Raw genomic sequence first — 24,380 nt, forward strand, 5'->3', positions numbered from 1 at the left:
TTTATGGTTTACAACATGGTCTTTTAGTATACCTGTCTAACATGTTGACTTCACTTTTCTCATGATGTTACCAGTATTATGTTATATGTTAATTTTTACATGTATTTTTTTAAATCTTCTTCTAATTTAAATAAGGCATTGGAAATAAACGTTGGATGTTCTTCACGCAAATAATCTATAGTTTTATTTTTTGAGTCTTTTGCCAAACATTCTCCTTCATATTACTTCTTTTCATCCTTTAAAAAACTGCATAAAAAAAATTTCAAGTAAGGTCGAATCAGGTTTATTTAATGGTCACCTAGTAGTTCTAGTTCAGTGGTTAAAAGGAAAAAATAAATCTGACAGCTAAATAAGTTATAATTAGTAATAAAACTGTAACTAAAAGTCAAATAATTAATGATGTTACAATCTGCCTTTTAGTTTATTTGTTTATTAATGGCAAGTGCAATGTGGTCAAACAATGTAATTATGTTGCAAATATTTCAAAAATGGCCAACATTAAAGCACATTATATGTTTTATTCAGAAAAAAAAACTATAAATATTGGTTTTAACATACAGGACGTTTCACGAAAGATTTACCATGTTCATGTATTCTCAAGTTTGTGATATTATATATTAAAATATTTTCTGTTACTTTAGGATATGTCCGACAAATTTTGTATTAGCTCCACTAGGCACTATCTAAATACAGTGCGAGTTTGTAGCTGGAAATAAAGTCAGTAATTCATATACATTTTTTCCTCGAAAAAATCCTCGGACCCGTCGATTAGTCGATATTTTTAACACATGTTTAAAATGTGGTTCATTTATCATTTAATATAATCCTTAAAATAAAAATTAAAATACATATTATGATGTTATCGATGATTTTTTAAAAAATGGCTTATTTATAAAGAACATATCGACTTAACAATAACTATAAATACCAATATTTCAATTTTGTAACCTATAGTTTCCAAAATATAATAATAATATTAATAATAATAACGTTTATTAATCCTTAAGAAAATATCAGTACATTTGTCAGCGAAAATAGGCAAATGGATTAAAAGGCAAATTTTAGCTTCTAAACAAAGTTAAGAGCTGTTGCAGTCTGGCAACTAAAATACTAACCTACAAAAATCTAGTCACAACCTTAAGATATAGGTGTAACACAAATTTGTAAATCTAGGATGCAATACAAGTTCAGATATAGATAATAAAATATGTATAATAGTAACAACTAAACCTCACTCTTGCTACTTAATATTTAATTGGCTATAAGCAATAGGTATACAAAAATATAAAGTTGTATGGGCTTAAGCAAATATTTATAATTTTAATAGTATTCCTTTTTTGTAAATTTTTTTTTCGTAAAAAATTTTATAAATTTGGAAAAATGTGGCATTTTATATTTGTTAAAATAGTAATAATAGTAGATTTTAACATTGTTAAAAGACTTCTCGTGGGTATAAAGTCTTTTACTTTTTAATTGATCATTGATGATATGGAGATAAAACAAGAACCCAAGAGGAGGTTATGAACTTATTCAGAAATATGTATCTCGGTTCTATCATAATATCCTGTATCCATATTGGTGTTCATATCGCAAGGTACTATAAGCAAAATTGAAAATCAGTTTTGGGAAAATGGCCACGTTAGAAAAACAACTATTTCTTGTCAATTTGCGCTCAATGAAAATCTCAAAATTAATGTGTGATCCATTTAGAAAAATCATAACATTTCAACTAGACAAGTAGCGCGCGAATTGGAAGTAAATCAGTTTTCAGTAGAAAGGGTTGTGAAAACAGAAATTTCATTCCTTTAAACTAACAATTCCCAAGAAACTCAATAAAGAGGATGCAGATAGAAGAATCTAATTGTGCGAACCATTTATGGAAATACTGCAGAATAATACTGTTAAAACGGAAAATATTCTCTTTTCTGATGTGTCAACGTATATGTTGAATAGAGAAGTGATTCGACCAAATTGCCATTATTGGGCACAAGAAAATCCATGTTGGTTGACGCAAGGCCACACTCAATACCCAGAGAAAGTAACTATTTGGGTAGACATTGTAGGCCACCAAGGTATAGGCTCCCAATTTTCTTTGAATAAAATCTAAATAGAGCAAGATATTTATAGTTTTTAAAATATGAACTAATTCCAAATCTAGCTGCTCTATTTCCTGATCAAATAGAAGCTAATATGCTAAATAGGAACGGCCTTTTCAATAAGATGGTGCTTCCCATTTTTCACGCCCTGTTCTAAATTATCTGGATACTTTATTTCCAGGCAGATGGATTGGTAGAAGTGAACCTTTTGAATAGTCACTAAGATCTCCCGATCTAACTTCTTTAGATTTTTTCCTACGGGTGTAGATTAATTTCTCCAGAAGTTCTCAAGAAACGTTCAAAACGCATTTCAAGCACTTTTAGAACATTGCCAAATAAGTAAATGGGCTGCATTTTGAATACTTTTTGTGTTTAAGTGTTTCAATTATCTTGAAAAGCTCTTTAGAAATAAGCAAGAAAAGCCATTTTTAAGAAAATCGATAACATCATAATATGTATTTCAATTTTGGGACACAATATATTTAAAACGATTTTAAAGTACATTTAGGATATTAATAAATAGTAAATGGACAAAATTTTAAACTTTTAAAAATTTGTTTAAAAAACTTTTTGAGTATTCTTTAACGGTTAAACACATAAACTTGAAATTTTGTCCAATTAAGTCTAGCTCTGATTCTACTGGAGTTTCGTAGACTAAAGACTTTACATGTCCCCACAAGAAAAAATCGAGCGACGTTAAATCGGGTAACCTAGGAGGTCAAGAAACTGCTCCACCTTTGGCAATCCAACGGTGCCCAAACCGCTGAGCCAAATACTCGCGTACTTGTACAGCAAAGTGAGCCGGCGCTCCATCATGCTGAAACCACATTTGCTGTCTAACGTTTAGTGGAACATTTTCAAGGAGTTCTGGGAGAACTCCCTCCCATAAACGCAGATAAATAGGTCCTGTTAACCGTTCCGGTAGAAGGTATGGCCCAATTAAATAATCATCAACAATGCCTGCCCATACGTTGACAGACCAACGATTGTGATGTTTTCTTGGAAAAATTGCATAAGGATTTTCTTCGTCCTAAACATGGCTATTCCTACTATTAAAAATACCGTCTCTTGTGAAAGAGGCTTCATCGGTCCACAAAACATATCGTAAAAAATTTGGTTGTGCAATGATGTGATCCAGAAGCCATCGACAAAATTGAACTCTAGGATGATAATCGGCTGCAGTCATACCTTGAACTTTCTGGAAGTGGTAAGTATGGAGTTGTTGCTCGTGTAGTACCCGCCAGACAGAAGCGTTACTCGTATTCATATTCTTAGCGACGTCACGTGTGCTATTTGATGGTTCATCAGCAACTCGCTGAAGCACCTCTTCTTCAAATTCGACCGTTCTTACGGTTTGAGCAACACCAGTATCATGCATCTTGGTCTTAAACATGCCTGTCTCAGCGAGCCGCCGATGAACCGCAATAAACTTTTTGTATCCAGGATGCTGTCGTTCGGGATAACGTTCATGATACAACCGCGATGCTGCTCGTGCATTGCAGTTTGTTGCTCCGTATGCCAAATGCATATCCGCCAATTCTTGATTGGTAAAGTTTTCCATTAGCAATAAATGTTTAAAAATTGTAAGCTATAAAATTTTTAAACATGACATTGAGAATTGACGTTGATTTTAAGCAATTGTTGCTATGGTATCATATACAAAAGGTAAAAATAAATGCAGCAGATCCTATTTAGGTAATTAATGTTTTTTATAAATTTTAACGCATCTTAGCCGTCGGGCCATAGTGGCGTAGTGACGCATTTCCGGACATGGGTTCCTATACTCAAATGGATTCTTCTGTTGTACTGAACAACCTCCAGATTGAACTTTGATCCCATAGTTCTGAAACACCCTGTAGTTTTTAAAAGATGAACTAATTCCAAATCTAGCTGCTGTGTTTCCCGATCAAATAGAAGCTAATATGCTAAATAGGAACGGCCTATTCTATAAGATGGTGCACCTACCCATTTTTCACGCCCTGCTCTAAATTATCTGGATACTTTATTTCCAGGCAGATGGATTGGTAAAAGAGAACTTTTTGGATTGTCACCAAGATCTTTCGATAGGGCATTGCTAAATAAGTAGATGGGCTATATTTTGAATACTTATGAAAGTTTTAGTTTTAATTATCTTGGAAATCGTTAGTATAAAAAACTTGATATTTTACAGTTTTGTATATGCTCTTTAGAAATAAGCAATAAAAGCTATTTATAAGAAAATCGATAACATAATATGTATTTCAATTTTGGGACACAATGTATATTATTTTTTTACATAAATCTGTTAAAATGTTCAAAACGATTTTAAAGTACGTTTAGGATAATATTAAATAGTAAATTGACTAAATTTTAAACATTTGTTAAAAAACTTTTTTGAGCAAAACATATTTTATAACAGTTAATTACATAAACTTGGCATTTTGCAACTCCGTATATTTTGATACGCTCTTTAAAAATGCGTAATAAAAAATTACGGTATAATTATCTTGCTTTTTGAAACATACTGTATAACTTTGTTTTTAACAAAAAAGAGCGCCGAGGATTTTTGTGACGAAAAAAAGTATATGAAGGTACTGTTTATTTACAGTTTATTCGAAGTTAAAGACTTCCACTGTATAATAAATAACGCTGAACATACGAATTGATGCGGTACTTACCAAAAAGCTTGATAAATATTACAAATAATATGTGCAAAATTATGCCAAATGATTAAATTTTTTTGGTTCCTACAATAAATATTCGTAAAAATAAATATTTTTTTTACAATTACTAGTATTTGTCTTGTTTTATTCTAAATATTGACGTTTTTAATTAACAATACATTTTTTTTTAGATATTGTTTAGGAGTATCGATCTAATAGCTACAACACTCGTAGGGGGTAACGAAGTTTTTATAGATACTATAAAGTTTTTTGTCCCTGGACTTTTTTTAGTTATGTACTTTTAGAACTGCTGCTCAATATATATCTATGCCATGGTATAAATTTACATAGTGTTGGATTTAAGTTGGGTTGGGTTGTTTTTTTTTTAACTATTTAATTCTATAATTACCGTTTAAAATATACTAGCTTAGTTTTTTTATTATTAATGCGAATATTAGAAAATATTTTAAGGTCATTTATTTTAATTCTTATGAAAATCAGAACTATACATTAATTTATTTGATATTTATTCTATTTTTTAAAAAAGCGAAGTTTGTCTTAAACAATGTGAAATTTCATGAAGTATTGCAAAAAAACGTTGGCTAAAATTGGCTTATTGAAGAGTTCTGTAATGTTTTTAAAATGAGGCGATTTAATGAAGTCTGAATTAAAAAAAAAGTTTGATAAAACACGTTTCCGACGTGTAGAAACGTAATGTACGTAAAAAGACATTTTCTCTGCCATTTTTGACACTAAAAAGCGCCATTTTACCAAAAAATCCTATTAAATTAACTTAGTTTGATAAAAACTTCTTAACGGCAAAATTACGGAAATATAAACTAAATTTAGCTAAAAACTACACATTTTGATTAATCCAAGAATTGCTTTGTCATACTGACATTTTAAGCAAAAATAAATCTCTAAATTATCGTGTAAATGAACTTCTAAAAGCTCCTTTTTTGCTTTCAGATCCTATAATTGTTCCAAAGATGACTTACGACTGTGGCTCCTGTATTGTAAAATACATCCTTTGTGGATTTAATTTTGCTGTTTTCGTAAGTATTACATTCTTATTTTTATATTTAAGATCCGGTATTTGACATCATTTATATTATCTGTCAGATATTAAAGTAGGGCATATTCTTTTTTTGAATCATTATTTGAAAAAACAAGGCATTAGGCTTTATTAAAGGTCAAATAAGTTATCAAACCAAACATTAAAATAATGAGAATAAGTAATATGAAAAGCTTGTATAATTACAACTTACTATAGAATATTTACTCACTATAACATATAGATTGGGCCGAAGTATGTTCCAAAATTATTAGTTTTTTGCTGGATAGAGTGGTCGTAAATTAAAGGAAACCAAGTGGTTTTTTGCTGACGTTTCGGAATATATTTATTCGATCCTGATGGCTTGCATCCTAAAAGAAGAAGAAGAAGAAGAAGAAGAGTAATAATTTATATCTTTTAAGATACCATAGATGCATGATACGTAAAAAATGGAAAACAAGGCATATTTTTTATCCTCTTAAAATGTTGTAAATTAATTTCCTATAACTTTTCTATATTTTTTTTGTTTTTGTCGTATCATACCTTATTCTATGGCCTCATTGTATATTTTCCGCTTTTAAAGCTCTAAGGATAAATAATACATTCTGAAGCGTTGGCAAACAAAACCACTTGGCATCATTTAATTCACTAATTATTTAGTCAAAGTTCAAAATAATATCATAGTAAAAAATTCGCAAAATAAATTATCAAGAAAGATTCCAAATAGCGGTTCTTTATATCTCACAACTCTATATTTATAGAATAATAGCGGCTAAAAGTACTTCTATACAAAAATACAGCAATTCCTATGTAACGTGGGCTTTTACATTTTATTTGACATATTTCTTTTTTATGCAATAAAAACCTTTCCGGACAATTTTTTATAAACTTTGATCTATTCTTGCAAAATCTTTAGTAATCTTAATCTTGTAGCTTAAGAGAGTTTAAAGCTTTGTTTTTATACTGCTTTAACGTTCAATAATAAATAAACGATTAAAAATATCTAAATTTTTTATATTACCAAATAACAATTAAATAACTTATATGAAGCAGCTGTTGTAAACTGTTTTTTTTCAATCTTAAACCGTTTTAATTTAATAGCATGTCAAAGTAGACTCTTCAAAAGCATGGGACTTTCTATTAAGGTCATTGAGGCTAAATAGTTTTCATATGATCATTTGGCAGTTGGTTTGCCAAACACCGTTAATTATAACGAAATGAGTTTAAAAAAGGTTTTATATTACAAATAAAAAAAACATAATACAATGAACCAGCAATCTTTATAATGTTCGTCATATATTTATTTATTTATTTATAAGTGTCACTAATCAAAGCAATGTTGCACAAGTTAAGAAATATAAAATAGAAACACATATATCTAAAAAATACAATAAAACGTATGACTAAAAATTATTTATGTCAAAAACTAATAATAAAAGTTAAAAATAACACATAACACAGGGCATAAAACAATTAGGTCACAGGTCAGCAAAGTTGGACCGAAGGTAATCCTCAAATGCATAAAGGCGCAAATTCTTAACAGAGACAGACATCATATCAAAAAAATATATTCCATAGTAAGATTAGCCATTACGGGATAGCGGTATCAAGGAGCCATTATTCCTGGTATAGTGTGAATGAATATCAACATGGGACCCCCAAGGTCAATCCCAAATCCAGAGTAAGACCAAGGAATATTACAACTTTATTCAGGGTCTGTTGACCACCATTACAATCATTAATGGAAAAAATTATTTTTTTGGTTTTTTCTGATTTAATCTTAATCGATTTGATAGCGCCCACTCCCCCAGGTAGCCCCAACTCATCATTCATGTAGTGGACTGATGAGTTGTACTATGCAAGCTGGATAGGATGCTATGACACAAGATGACTACTGGGAAGATCATTGACATAAACCAGAAAGAGTATGGGGCAAAGAACAGAGTCTTGCGGCATGCCATGTGTTATCAGTAAGCTCTTTGATGTATAGAACATTTGGCGCTTATAGCACTAGGTACTTTAAAAGATATTGCAGAATATTTGGTACCTAATAATTAAAAAAAAACAAACGCTTTTTGGATCAAGTGTGTATCCATAATTCCATAAATTGTCGAATTAAAATTTTATAATTTCAGCTGATATTAAATGGTCTTATTGAGGTTAACGGGCGACAATTGCTATTAAAACAGAGCATTTTGCAGTCTCAATGTTAAATTTGTTTACACCACCTAATTATTTCGCGTAATATTACTTAAACCTATTTTTAGGTTGCCTTAATTAATTAGACATCAGACATATGTAATAAATTATATTATTTGATTGAAGAAATTATTTGAATTTAACAATGGATTAGATATATATTAAAGTAATAAACATCACTGTCTGCAACAGTTATTTGTACTTTAAATTATGATTTTTACCGTTATGATTACCCAAAAGTTAAAAATAAGTAATTAAATTTGTTAGGTAATATATATCAAGTAATATATAACAATAATTTTAACTGCTTGTTCTAAAAAATCAAAGATTAAATGAAGATAGATGCTTAAAAGTAGTAAAAGGATACTGCATTTTTAATCATGGTGGATATTTATAAACCATTGAATAAAATAAAATAATCAAGTACAGCTACAATTAATATCAAACAGAATCGTAGCTTGCACCTATGAGTTTTGAAATCATTTTGGAAGTTATAGAGGAGGATGAAGGAGATATAGTGGAATATATTTGTTTCCATTTATTTAAAATCCCAGAGTATTCTCAAATGGAAATACTATTATTTGGTGGGTATCCATAGTCACATTGAAATAATGTACATCAGGTGGATATCCTGATTTATATATTATATAAATATTTTTAAGAGAAACTTGTATTTTATTAAGAAAATTCTATTGATAATTTTAGAACAAGAAATTGTCCTAAGCCTTAGAAGTCCAGTATCCAAATATTAAAAAAACGTGGTGATAATATTTCTTCTTGTAATGTCCTATCGTAGGTTTGCTATTATCACAGCAGGTTTACTATCATTACTCTGTTGACTGCAGCTCAAACAGTTGGACATTGCTACAGCCATCTTCTCTGCGTCTTCTGAGGCTCCGCCTTCTACAAATCTTTCGCTGAACTATTGACCTAAACATACAAAAGCGTGAAAAAAAGTAATAACGTCACATCCTCATCGTAAGTTCTATGTCAATATCTCTACTCGAAAATAACATCTTTATTTTTATAAATGTTGATTTGGTTATTTTTATCCTCTTTCTTATTTCTTTTGTTTGGTCACCCGTTTGTCCAAGTTCCTAGATATTTATATTATATTGGCACATTCTCTATCGTGGCGTTTGCCTCCGTCAGGTTCACATGGTTCAGATCTTGTGGGAATTTTGGAGTAACCATTTACTTGTTTTTCTTTAAATTAATTTTTAGTCCAGATTCATTACATTGATCATTTTATTTTTATGACAGAGGTTGTGTCTTTAAGATTGCTTGTTAACAAGATGGTATCATCACCTCATATACCCTACCTCATATTATTTAATACTTTTATATTTATAACTATTTCCTCCCTATAGAGTTTAAATAGCAGGGATGATAATAATGGTTTATTTATTCCTAAATATACATGCTTATAAATGAAATAATACATAATAAAACTATGAACTATTCGGAATAAAAAGCTACATTAGCTTGCCTCCGAAGAAAGGCAGCTGCTAGAGCAAGAAGAGCAGAGAAAAATTATTTAAAAAAAAAACATGGTTCCAAAGCAGTAAGCAACAAAAAAAATAATATAGTTTTCAGTTTAAAAATTACAAGAGAAATTAAAGAGAAGATAAAGAGAGAGAGAGAGAGAGAGAAGGAGAGAGAGAGAGAGAGAGAGAGAGAGTAATTGAAAAAACAGAAGATAAGATCACAGAAATAAAAACAGAAGTAAGATTAGAGAAATGAGATAGCGTAATGAGATGATGTGCAAATTAATTCTCTTTAACCAATTTAGCTTTAAAGTTTCTTTTGAAGACTGATATCGACAAAGAAAAGTCCATTATTTTGTATTTATTAATTACAAAGGCAATTTTATAGGTAAATAGCTTCTTAAATGTTTTAGTTTTATGAGGTCGTATAGTTAAAAGGTTTAGTTTTCGGATATCAATGTTATGAACAACGGTGCGATATTTAATTTTGCAGTGCAGATATGCAGGTCATTAAAATTTAATAATTTTATAAAAAAATACTGCCCAATGTAAGTTAAGTCATCCTATTTGGGACAACTTGTGAGATATTCTTTGTCTACGCCTTATGCCAAATATAAATCTCAAACAGCAATTTTGCACTTTTTCAACCATTTTTATGTCTAGGCTGTCCAAAAAATACCCATATACGTGATCAGAAAAGTTAAAAAATGATAAAACGAGTGTTTTACAGAGCATAGACTTTGTTTTTTGCGATAAATAATATCTATGTGAAAACATTAGTTTTAACACCGAATATGCTTTTTTTAAACAAAAAATAATATGTTCTTTAAATTTTAATTTATAGTCCAATGTTAAGCCTAGATTTTTAACTGAATTCTTAAATTCTATTATATTGTTGCCTAGTTTAGGTTTTATCCTGTTCTGTAAGTAGTTTTTATAAGCTTTATTGCAGAATAGAATGACTGTCGATTTGCTAGGATTTATTTTCAATAAATGATCTTCCGAAAATCTCAGTAATTCCCCTAAGTCATTATTTATTTGTTCTGTTGATATTGCAGCTAAACTAGGTATACATGACAAATAGATTTGAGCATCGTCTGCAAAGAGATGACATTTGCAATATTTGTGCAACAAAAATGAATTAAATTAAAGAAGACGAAGTTTCCTTAAAGCCTTCATATTTTAAAATCGCAATCATGATATTGCGATCTATCATATTAAATACTTTGGAATAATCTAATAGTATCAAGACAGTTGCAATTCCAGAATCTTGAGAAGTGACAATATCGTCCACTATATCACATAGTGCTGTCAAACAACTATATCGAGGTCTAAATACCGACTGTTTAGAAGGAATAATATTAAGTCTGTCAACATAGTTGATTATCTAAGCTTCTATAGCTCTTTCCAAAATTTTTGAGAAAGTTGGCAAGATTGATATTTATCTTAGTTGATTTAATTCAGTAGGGTTATTAATTTTAGGCAGAGGCAAAACGTTGGTTATTTTCCAGTTTTTTGAAATGTTTTATGAATTCTCAATGTAAATATCTCTCTCTATGATAAAAGGACAGCAAAGAGAGAGAAGTGTAATATTTAATTTATTTGCACCAAAAGCTTTATATTTTATATTAAGAATAATTTTTATAAATTAATTCTTCATCAACAGGAGTAAATTCATGTTATGTAATAAGTTATTTTTATAAAAAATCAGCAAATCAGGTTTAGCATTTTTATTATTTTGTCCTATTTCAGTAAAATATTTGTTGAATTGATTAACATTTTTTAGCTGACGGAAACTTGTGACTAAGACATGCTTTTTTTTCAGCTCTTATAGCACTTGTAAGATTTCTTAGATTTTTGTAGCATTTCCAATGGACAGGATCCTTAGCGTGCTTAAAGCTATTACGAAGATTTTTCATCAACCTGATATTATCATATTTGTTTTTGATGTGACCATTTTTATTTTTAACGGTACATGTGTCTCAAAAATGCTTAATATTGTTGATGTTAAAAAATCACTTTTGAATCAATCAAAATATTAGGCATTTTGGCATTAAGTAGATTCAGATGAATATAAACAAGTAAGTGATCTGAAATATTAACATCTTGAGTTCCAACATCCTGTAAGATGTTAGGATTGTACCAGATCAAATCAAAGATAGGATGCAACATTATCTCACACCACAACGAAACTCCATTTCTTCTGTTGATTGATTTTCTACCACTGTATAAGCTATTTTTAATATTATTTGGATATAGTCTAAAAATCAAAATAGCGTGGAAGGCATTTATTTGGGATATTATTAAAATTTCCGGCCTTTTTGCCTAAAAAAAATTATTATTAATTAAATATTAAGGTAATTTTTATTGTATTATTTTATATTAATTATAATAATTTTATTACATATTTATTATCATAATGTCTATGGACTTATTCACCTCCCCAACTAAATAAATATTTTAAGATCTTTTCAGAGCAATGTCCTTTTATTACCCTTGAAGTCAGGTTGTCGTGATGTCGTATTGGTTCATATATGTTTTATGAATGAAGTTTCCTTATCGCCAGTACAAACAATCTCCACTTTAACTGAAATTGACATCATACATTTTACATTGGCATAATTTATTATTTTTGGAATTATGATTCCAATATTTTTGTGTGTTATGTTTTGTCATGCGATTGCATAATTTATTCTTGTTTTAGGCAATTATATATATCCTAGTTTATCTATATATTTTTATTTCTGTGCTGTCTTAGTATCCATCCCATTATAAATTTCTTATTCTATTTTACTCCTTGTCATCGTTTTTTCTTTATTTTCAGAATTTTATATCTTTTAGCTTTGTTAATGATTCTTAGGGCACTAACTTTTTGTTTATTGATTGATATTATTGGTGTATTTTCTGTGATTATTTATCTGTAACCGCCTAGTTCGATACAAGTAATTACTTATATAACTTTTACAATATTTAAATATGAAATTAACAAATACGTAAAAATATGAATAATATTGACCTATTGGTTGCCGCACCTACATATGTAGAACTACCGTTTGTAACTAAGATCGAAAGAACGCCAATATTAATGTTAATGAATTGCAATGAAAATGAATGTGAAGTAGGTAATTATTACGATCTTATGCATAAATAGAAATAGGCGACACTGCACAGTTACATAAAATAATATGTATACTATATTTAGCAATATATGTGAGTCTAAAACACTCGATGTAATATAATATATAATAAGTTTAATTAGTATAGTTCATACAAGTTTTCTTAGCGAGATATTGCCTCTAATTTCATCTGCTGATAAAGCGTTTCTTGTTTATTTTTATATGGTTTGTATGTACCTATACAAACACTGATACTACATTAGCGAGTATAGCTCAGTAACGGTTTACAAAATGTTATTTTAATTTGTTTGATTGTTTAATTAGTCGAATTTAGGTAAGTATATGCTTTGTACATTTAAAAGCATCACTCGTGACGAGTAATTATTTTTTAGTTCACCGATTTGGAAACAATTAAAATGCTAACGTATATTGTGTAATCTTCGTTGTATCGTATAAGAGTTACGTACATGCTAAGGATGTTATTTAATACTAGATTATAAAGTATATAATTTTTAAAGGAAATTGCAAGTGTAATTCATTTTTAGCTTAGACTTCAATGGACTAAAATATTAGTCATATAAGACCTGAATTTTATTTCTGAATGTAGGTATCATCATAGTAGTATGGAGCAATTACTTTTGGGTTCTAAGAAACCATCCATATAAAATTATCATAATACTTCAAATGGTAAAAAAAGGTAGGCATTTTTGATGAAAATCATAAATAGGCCCAAGGATCAATAGTCATCATTATTATAAGTGTTCAACAAGATTAAAAAATTAGCAAATACAACTACTAGTGGTCCTGATAATCTTGCAAATATATTTATATAATATAATATAATAAATCAATAAACTCTAGTATCTTCCCTAAATCATGGAGAGATAGCTACCATACCAATCTTTCAATCTGAAGAAACACAATGGTATGAGGAGATAAATCTTCTATATTATCTACGTCTGTGGAAACAAAGTTTTTCTTGAGATTGAGACTTCGTCTTTTTATGATCTTGGGTTTTTCTGTTTCTATTAATGCGAGGTCTCATTTGACAGTTTATTTGCTGATTTGGAATTAATATTATCTGCTTTGGCTTTTGTAGAAGCTGTTCTCTGACAGAGAATCTACATATAATGTGGTTCGATGCCTTCGAGTAGGATCACAATTTACGCCATTTACACCGATTTTGCAAAGGCTTTTAATGGGGTAAATTATCAAGTTCTTTTAACGAAATTAAGTGCTTTTGGCTGAGATCCTGCTGCTTTGCTTCTTATTTTCTGCATATATAAAGTTTCTCAAGAGACTGCAAGATCTTCAAGTATCAAGAATGAAGATGACGTATTTGGTCTGCCCGCTGATTTGGAATATCTGTGAATAAGCACTAAGAAAATATTTATTTTTTAATATCAGTAAGTGTTTCATCACTTTTTCATCGCACAAAATCCAAAATACATTTTAAAGAAAACTCATCTTATAGCACTATTTTTCAAAAATTTGTCTCAAATGAAAATATTTAGTTTTTTTCTAATAAGAAGTATCAGCAATTTCTTTCCTGATATAATAAAGTGCTATCCCTGGTCAGTCTGAATTGTTCTATGATGTTATTAATTGGTCCACATAACGATTTGCACAAGCAGATGGTGGAGAGTATACAGCAGAAGTTTTTAAGATTTATGGTTTATAAATATCAGATGCGCTTTAAGACTTATCACGGACACGCAAATAAAATCTTTTTAATTTAGATAGTCTGTAGAAAAACCGACCGATATTGATATGTGTTTTGTATTTTAATTAATTAATGAAATATCTGTTGAACTCCAAATTCGTCCAAAGCCTCCTAGTAGATTTTTACGTTACTCAGCTACTAACTTAGCAGATTATAGATACACTATCGTTCTAGAAATTACGAAATGCATTTTCCTACAGATAACATGTTGTTCATTGTTAGAACTGATTGTTATTACACAGTCCGACCTTAGATAATTTTAATATGACACCTTCTAAATTCAAGAGAAATTCATCTGAGTTATTTATAATTACTCAGAGTATATTATAATTACTCTTTTGCAAAATGACCTTGTTTGTACATTTTGTAATTAATACGTAAATTAACAAAAGTGCGAGCTGCGTTTTTTAAACTATGTCTTAAGCTTTCGGTATCATAGTTTTCTAAATGGAGAATAAAGATTTTTCTTTAAATTATAGTGCACTTTTAAAAGCAATTTGATTCGCACCATTTACTCTACGGAAAGTTGCCCTTCCCGACTGAACAGTTCCATTTACTAAATGGAAATGTTTATTTACTAGCATGAAATATCCCGTCATTATCTGGAAATTTGCAACTTATATCTGTATTTTCTACTTATTTTTTTTTAATTTATACTTTTTTTTCTGTCAGCTTAAAAAATATTACAATGACCCTTTAAAGCCATATTGCACATATGAAGGATCAAAGAACAAATTACCAGAAGTTATCCTGATTTAATTGGCTCTGTGAAAGGTAAGAGTATTCCAAAAAGGGCAATGAAGATATCAACATGTTTTTAATACCACCCTGTATGTTATGACTCATTTGTATTCTACAGAAAATAATTGATAAATTTCATACACAGGGTGGTCCAGTTTCAAAAGAGGAAACTTAAATGGCTCAAAATAATATCAGTGTGTAACTTGAAATTTATTCGAAAAATTCTTCGTTACAAAGATACAGGGTGTCAAAGTTTTAATTAAAATATTTGATTTTGATTATATTTCCAAAACTACTATATATATTTAATTAAAATTTGGTATATTTAGATAGGTAGCAAAGATACATCTTTTTGTGAAAAAAATATTATTTTACTTTATCCAGTAGCGTGCGTATGGACACATCTTCGCACAATTTTAATGAAAAAAATAGTGCGCCACTGGTTTTCTAGTATCAAAAATTATTTCCAAAAATCTTGTTAAGTTTACAACAAAAAATTTGCTGGGTCCTTAAAAATTCATGATTTGCCTAAACTTTGTCTTTAATAATACTCTATACGTAATAGTCTAGCAGATTAAGATCCGGTGACCTGGGTGGTCACATCACTGGTCCAATATTATGAACAACTTTATTATTTCAGTCATTTCCCTCTAGCCGGCCAATCCATGGTTATGCATAATTTATACTTAGCCATTCTCTCACACCTAATCCAAAATGCGGAGGAGCTCTATCCAATTGAATCCAACTTCCATGCCATAAATTAATGGGTAAATCGTCTAGGTAATGCTGCAGATCGTTATTACTTCACAAACAGTTCCGAGTTCAATTTTGGAGGCAAGAAAAGTGGACCACAAACGCCCAACCACACATTTACCGAAAATTCATTTTGAAATTATCGGAATTTCTCTGGGTTTTTGATATGTCTAAATATGGATATTATAGTAATTTGTTACCCCACATTTTATACAAGAACTCATCCGTCCAAAGAATCTCATTTAAAAAATTTGGATTTTCCCCGTTGAACTTAAAAGCCACTGGCAAAATGTTATTCTTTTTTCCGCATCATCGGGATGCAAATCCTGAATGGGCTGTTCGTAGTATTTTAGACCTAGATATTTGAAGATCCTGAGCTTCCTGCCGTGAGCTAAGCCTTGAATTATTATCAAAAGTACGAAGATTACGGTTATTTAGATTATTATTTCGAGGGTTTCTATTTTGTTCATTATTACTACGCAGGCTAAACTTCTGATGACTTCTAATAAAAATGCGAGGCTGTAGAATTCTTCTATTAGACCAGCGTATGTGATATTCACGAATTGTTGCTTTTGCATTTCCCATCACAAAATATCTGGGTATTCGTTGTTAGAAAACAACATTGTGTAGATAATTTTAATCGCAACTCAATCATGAATTTCATTTTTTCTGTAAATTACGTATTAAATTTAAAAAAATTAAAGTATTTTTTTTTTGTAAACTATGCGAGGATTTCAGAAATAATTTTTGTTCAAAATTAGTAACGTACAATTTTTTTCGATAAAATTGTGCGAAAGATGTTTTCGTACGAATGCCAATGGTAGAAGTAAAATAATAATTTTTGCATAAAAAGATGTATTTTTATTATCTAACCAAACGTGCACCTGTGACACCCTGTATCTTTGTAACGAAACATTTTTCTACAGTAGTTTACATTATATAATAGTTACAAACTGATATTATTTTGAGGTTTTCTATCTGCCATTTAAGTTTCCGCTTTAAAAACTGGACAACCCGGTATAAGATTGTATATTTATAATTAACTGTTTTTGAACGAAGAAATGTTTTAATGTTTGACGTAATAAAACAACCACAATTCACAATCCACTATTTTTAAAATGTTCATTATTGTCAGGTTTGTCGATGTAAAGATTATTTTTCAAGTAACCACATAAAAATAAGTCCACCGGGGTCAGGTATCTAGTTGTGCAAGCCATTTTATTGTCCTTCGCAAATTCAACGGTTAGAAAACTTTTCTTCATTAACAATGATACATCACACAATAATCTTTATCTGCTTTTGTTTAGCCCAATACAGACAACTTTTATTAATTGTTAGTTAATTAACTATCACATAAATTTCAGGTTTTAAATTTCGGTCCCTGAAACAACCATGCAATCAAAGAAATAATAAAAAATAACAGTTTTTTTAATGTACCGTCAACAAACTTGAAGCTATAAATGTTATAGTTAATACTAAGTTACTAAGTAATAAAGTCACTTTTATAAGGGCGAATTTTTCGAAAGAGTGCAAAAGGTCTCTAATATGTGTTTAGCGATTTATATATTTGCGAAAATTCAACTAACCATCACAATTCGATAACAAATTACAAATAGTTCTTTTGTGACGACCAATAACGGAGTTGATCTTTGTAGTAGATCGAGTGTTACTGAAAGAGTTTAACCAGATTAACAAATAATAATAGTAGATGACCATCCCTCGCGTTGTTGTAATTTTTCACACTTTAAGCACAAGTTAGTTTTTTGGAAATAGACGCTGCATTTGTTGGCGTCTTGTAGCATGTCACTGTCAACCTAAAAAGTAATCCGGGTTCCTCTTTGTTGTCTTTGAAGTATAGGATAACCAGTATATTGAAGTACGAATAAGTTGATTCAATCAAGTTACTTGTTTTTTTTTTATATGTGTATTTTATACAAAAAGTATACAGTGCTTTCATTTTAAAACACACCCACGTTAATAGTTTCTGAAAAAAAAACACGTCAATTTAGATATACAGGAGGACATTTAATTTTATATTTCACAAAGTTCTGTCAATCACCTCCTCACCTCGAGGTAAATCGCTTATCGAACCAGGGAATAGTGACCAAAAATTTCACTGTTCATATTCATGGTAATAATGGATATTTTATCAGCATCATATTTCGGTATGTCAAATGACTATCGTATAGTGTCATACTTATTTTTAAAACGTATAAAATCAAGTTATTAAGGGTGGTTCATTATTGAATGAAAGCACTGTATATAGGGTGGTTTGCCAGGAACTGCATTGGTGTATTATAAGAAAACTATGAATAGGATAATAATAAAAAATTGGCAGCGTGGCAACACACAACTAAAATACTCTGATAGGTTTGGCATTTCCGGTAATACTAAAAATATATGTCAAGTTCCTTAATTTAAATAGAACACATTATATATTGTTAACTTTTTATATTCTACATAAAAATGCTTAGTAAGTTTGTTTTAAATCTTTTACGCTATTAATAGTTTCGCTATATGATGAAGGGTTTGTGAATTTAAAACGTACATTTATTTGTTCTCTGCAGTTCAAAGTACTAAGAAGATAACCTAACCTAAACTACTCTAACCGCAGTAATAAAAATCTTTAACTGATGATTACGTGTTGATTCTTAAAACCATCCTCAGGAGTCCTATTTTGATGTAAAAAAATTAAATATTTTTATAATATGAGGGTTACATCCAGAGCAACTCTCTACTTAAAGACTTTAAGTCATAACATTTTCACAAAAATTCATTAAGGAAAGTATTAGGGACAAAATGCTAGTTATTGACTAAAATCGCTTTAGTAATATTTTTTATTGTTTCTTGAATAAAATTTTAAGAATAATCTGGAGATTTTAAAGAACACTTTCTTTAAAAAAATGTATTTCCCCCTTCTTCTTTCCTTAAAAAGAAGACAAGAGGATTCTTTTCAAAGCGACTTTTATACAATATTATAATAGTAACTAAATGTCGACTGATTTTTTTCCGATTGTGGACACCGTAGACACTTGCACCAGCTCTGTTGTTTATTTTGGAGCCCTCTGTGTACCAGTTACAGATTTATTAGCGCCCTACCGATCCTTTCGGCCTGCCATATGGGTCACGAGACCCCTATAGTCGACTGTTGCAGGTTCCATATAGTCACTACTCATAAGAAGGAACCCTGTACAGCCTGCGACCAGATCTTAGTATGGCCAGCCTCACTAGCCCATAGCCCACCAAGTGATCCAAGTTATGTGAGAACAGGCCTCCTTATGAAAAGTAACAGCTTTGTTTTTTTTGGTTAAACCCTAAGGTTTGAGAAACACCACCAGTCCACGATATCCTCATCATAAGGCCTTGTATTGTGGCAGCGTTCTTACCCGGGCAAAAAAATATGAGGAAGTCAGCGTAAGTCTGCCTGTACAGGCCTGCCCTATTTAAATCATCGACTAGTAGACGTTACAAAGTTGAAGACAGTACTCCTTTTGTAGGCAACGTCTAAATGCTATCATTTAAACAACCTGACTATTAAACTCGGCAGATAATAGCGCTGTTAGAGCATTGCACCAATGCATCTAACCAAACAAGGTTGTTAGTCAAAGCTTTAAAGTGCTCGGCAAATTACTCCGAAGGGAGTCTTGGCTCGTCGACATCCAAAAACGCGCCAAGATAGGCCTTTTCCATACCGCTGTTCACTTTCGTCACGAGATTATTCAGAGCCAGGTCCGCGGATTTGCTAATCTAGTATGCCTATTGTTACACTTACCACTGCCTTTCAACTAAGATGCTTTTTTAAAGTATCGATCAATCAGCCATTCCACAGAAAACTAGTAAGGTCATTAACCCATAAAACTTTTCTTAGAGAGATCTTAGCCAAAATCATTCATAAAAGTTTTTCAAATCTTTTTTCCTTGGATCAAGATTTCTAAACAAAATTAGCGTATTTTTTATATTTTAAATATCAAAAAACTACACTCGTACATTTCGATAATATCAGGAACAAGTAACAGTAAATTAAGAAACCAAATTTTGTGCGTTCTTTTCTCAAATTGTTCAAGGTATCTAAGACAGAACGCCCATCACACAACTCAGACGCGACAAATATTATCCGCTCATTATTTATTTAATGATAATTTATATTTTGAACTGATCTTTATTAGGACTCTTAAGTACAAAAGTCATATATTTGAACATTGCTCTCTATCTTTAAATGAAAATAACACAAATTATGAAAATGATATTACAATAGCTTTATTCTGATTTTAAAGCATATTTGATGAAATTAAATTTAAAAAATTATATTAGCCAAATGACCGCTGGGGTCTCGCTGAGTCAATCGAATCTTGAGATTTAATTTTTGATTACATTCTGACACAAATTTGGCCCAATCCCACCAATGGTACAACTTATGTCGGCCTTTAGGGCGGCAATCGTTTGTGGTTTGTTTGCATATATTCGAGATTTGACGTAGCCCCATAAAAAAAATCCAATGGAGTTAAATCGCAGAATCTAGGTGACCAGTTGATTTCGGCACCTCGCGATATAACGGAACCTCCGAATCATTCACGTAATAAATTTATTGTATCGCGTGTAGCATGGAACGTAGCGCCATCCTGTTGAAACCATATGTTTTGCAGATTCATCTCATATAACTGTGGCCAAAAGAAATAAGCTATTAAGCATTAATATTGATCACCGTTTAGAGTAAATGTGTTTTCAAAAAAATAAGGACCGATTATTCCACCGGACCAAAACGTAACTTTCATAGAGTGCAATGCAACCTGATGAATGTTAGGGTTTTCATCGCCCCACATTCAACAATTTTGCTTATTAACAAGACCACTTAACCAAAAATGAGACTCGTCAAAAAAGAAAAATTTTTGCCCAAACGCAGGATCCGTGTTTAACTACGCTAGAACTCAGTCAGCAAATATGCGGCGTTGTCGGCAGTCGTTGCGTTTCAGTTCTTGAGTTAATTGCACTTTGTACGGGTGAAGCCCTAAATCAGTATTGGCCAAGATGACGTCTGAGTAAGTCCAGGTTTTTGCGCACGACGCGGAATGAACTGTTTTGGGTTCTGACGAATACTTTCCCGAACTGTAGCAATATTTTCTAGTGATCTGGTGTTCCGATCATGTATGGGCTTTGCTTGGTCTACCACCGATCCGGTTATTTCGAATTTCATTATTAGACGATGAATTGTTAACTCTGCAAACTGAACACTGATTTTGACAATAAGTTTTAACAACTTCTACGCGTTGTTCAATCGTTTAACGTTCAAAAGTAAAATGTCACTACTGACTGAGTACTCTGCCAAAATTTAACGGCTGTATCATTCTTGCCTTGGTCATGCGCTGTTGACAAACATCGACCGTTAAAAATGGAAAACCCTTACATCTCTTTCAATCTTTAGAAATATTTTCATCAATATTAATCTTCTAGAAATAGGAAACTATGGAAATGAACGAGGAAACCAATCTAATTAATAAGACATTCAAATGTGATTGTAGAAAAAGAGGAAAAACTTCGAAATGTTTTATTGTAATTAATAGGGTCACAAATCCAGTAATTCTTCAGCTATTATAAATACCAATAACGTTTGAAGTTTCTTAACATTAGCATTAGAGACAACGGAATTATATAGTGTATATAGAAAAGACAAGAATGTAAATAAATATTGTAGATGGAGAAGAAAACAACTCTTACATATGCAAGACGGAAGTTAATGAGCTATTGGGACAAAGTATACCGAAAACGACTAAAACCATCATCAACATTACTATGAAAATGGTACTTAAAGCTGAACAGTTCATTTAGAAGCGGTCAAAACGATTAACAATGGATGAGAAAGTTGAAAATAGATTAAAGAGTGGCTAGATAAAAAGATAATTAGAGATAGTTCCACTGACTTTGCTAGTGCTATAGGGCTGATAAGAAATAAGAATGGGCATACGAGAGTATGTTTATAATATGAGTTAAGCATCAATAAAAATACATACTGTTATTGAAGATGTGTTTGATAAACCACAACTGTTTTTGTTGTAGCACCTAAAATTGTTGTGTTAATCTTCAACCCTTTTCCATTCTTCTATGTTAATCTTTTTCATTGCATAATTGTATTTTCTTTTCTTCTACTTACTATGATGCTTTATTCTATTTTATAAAGCAGATTTTCTTAAGTTCATTACGAGTGATTTGTGCCACATGCAGAATAGCTTTACTGAATCTTATATTTTCTTCCTTCCTTATATTGCCATTTATTTATTTTTTATCTTCTCTACTAAAAAATTTGGTTTTTTCTACACATTGAACATTATTTGGTCTAAGAGTTAGGATGCACACACTAATTCCATAAAAATTAAGTTTCAAAATATAACTTTATTCTGAAATTATAAATTTAATATTAAAAAAAAATCATAAACTATAAGAATTTCAAATTAGAAAAATAATGAAAATCAAAAATTATAATATGGATCAGTTACAGGATTCTAATTTGCATATTGTTACTAATTTGCGATTTAAAGGTCAAGGCGTAAACCACTTTTAAAATGTAGGTCTCTTTGTATTAGTAGTTCTATCATAGCACTTAATGTTATTGGAAATGTTGATGTATTTTGAAACATTCCTATAATTTAAGTATTGATTTCTTTATTTTTAGCTAGCTGGAGGAGCTCTGTTAGCTATAGGAATTTGGCTCCTAATGGATATGAGCGCGTTCATTACAGTTCTTCAGTTTGTTCCAGAAACAAACTATACAGAGGTACGTATTTATGAATGTTACAATAAATATACAATAATGTACACGTATATCTTTTATTATTAAACTGACCTACTTTTAGACTGTAAAGTTTTTTTCTAATAGTTAATTACCCTTATTATTACTAATTTATTATTAAAATATTAATAGGGGAGTTTCCCACAATACATTCGCCACGCTCTATCATTTTTCAAAACGTTTCCCTAATACCAACCAATTTTTCTAGGTAAATAGGTCAATAATGTAATTCATAGGTAATTACACACCTGAAAATTGATAAATATTGGCTTCGGAATTTCGAAACATTATAGGGTTGATTAAACCGAATTGATAAATTGGTTTATAAATGAGGGATTTCTGTATTGACTTGTCCTTGTTTGTTGACCCATAAAATAGAGAAAATTGGGTTGCAAGTTTATTTGTATGTAATACAGTAGAGCTGATAAATTTTAAATTAATCGTTTAAAAAGAGGTAAACAAAAAACTTTTTAGTTGTTATTTTGTAAAGAATTTCGCAATAAACGTTATTTGTTTTATTTCAGAAACATTTAGTTTAGTTATTAAAGGAAAAATTAAACACTTTATATGCATAATCTTATAAATCTCTTGAATTAAAGTAACATCCTTCAGGATAAACTATTTATCTGTTCAAATTATTATCAAAACTATATTTTCAATTAACTAACATAACTTTATTTTCAATTATTCTTGTGAATTTGTGACTAGAGATTTTGTGGGTGTATTGGTCAATTGTTAAAGAAAACTATATGTCTCTCGCCAACATTATCAATTGCGGCATTTAAGTAGGTAATTCATAAATTAGGTTTGAGTATGCAACTTAGGTTTTCAGTGTCGCGTCTAAAGTAGACAGTATTATGTTTTTTAATATGTAGCATTTCACATATGTTGCATTTAATTAAGAATGTCAGTTCTTAATTAAATGTAAGTAAATTAATTTAATTTTTATTGGTCTTCTAGACCTTTTCGATTTTAACAACATACATATTCTATGTGTATAGAATATGTATGTTGTTAAAATCGAAAGAATGATCCAGTTCCCTAACATGTTCAACTAGTGCTGTAGGGTGAATAACATTTTTCTTTAGGACATCTCTTTTGCATTCCTTAATACGTTCTTCGAGATATGTATCTACCAGTTTGTCCTATATAGTAGTAGTAGTAGTAAGGGTGGGGAGCTAGAGCTCGGCAAGTAGGCCTAAGCAGTCCCTTTTCGCTAACCCCAGAAACACCCACTCCTACGCCTCCACTCCCAATGCGCGGTCTCCACTGAGTCGGCCCGTCCTTTTAATAAAGGCTTGCACGTTGTCCCAGTCCAGATCTTTATGGTCTTCCCGCTGGAGTGTCGTTGCTCCAAAAATTTTCCTTCTCAGGCGACTCCACGTACCTCAGATACCTAGTATGTGGTATGAAGTTTCCTCCCCTGTACCGCAATTCGGACAGAGTGGGCTTTCTCTTATACCAAGAAGATGTAGATGCCTATTTAGACTTTCGTGCCCGGTCAGGATTCCCACCAAGTCTTTGATACTTTGTCGAGTCTTTTTTAGCAGTCGCCTTGCTTTAGAGCCAGTATCATTTCCTTGGCCTGTCTACATCCTTCTCCAATTCTTCCTTGTTTTTTCCCAGGCCCAATTATTAAGTGCCTGGGAGATTTATTTTTTGCTAAGACCGAGACATGGTTCGGGGCCTACGAAGGAGTTAACGGAACCTTGTCTTGTCAGTTCGTCGGCTCGCTTATTGGCCTCAACACCTTGGTGTCCTGGGACCCACCTCAGTCTCACTTCCTTG

The 24,380-nt window shown here is 30.9% G+C and overlaps 1 protein-coding gene across 1 annotated transcript in view; it reads left to right on the top strand.

Annotated features, from left to right (window-relative positions):
- The window catches only part of LOC126742908 (tetraspanin-18-like), a 55,712-nt gene that overhangs the window by 9,341 nt on the left and 21,991 nt on the right, over window positions 1–24,380 (top strand). The window contains exons 2-3 of the mRNA XM_050449768.1: window positions 5,708–5,793; window positions 22,476–22,577. Of these exons, the coding sequence (XP_050305725.1) occupies window positions 5,728–5,793; window positions 22,476–22,577 (168 nt within the window). The 5' untranslated portion in view covers window positions 5,708–5,727. The remainder of the gene's footprint in view (window positions 1–5,707; window positions 5,794–22,475; window positions 22,578–24,380) is intronic.

This window comes from Anthonomus grandis, chromosome 12, assembly GCF_022605725.1.
Source record: "Anthonomus grandis grandis chromosome 12, icAntGran1.3, whole genome shotgun sequence".
Classification (NCBI taxonomy): Eukaryota; Metazoa; Arthropoda; class Insecta; order Coleoptera; family Curculionidae; genus Anthonomus; species Anthonomus grandis.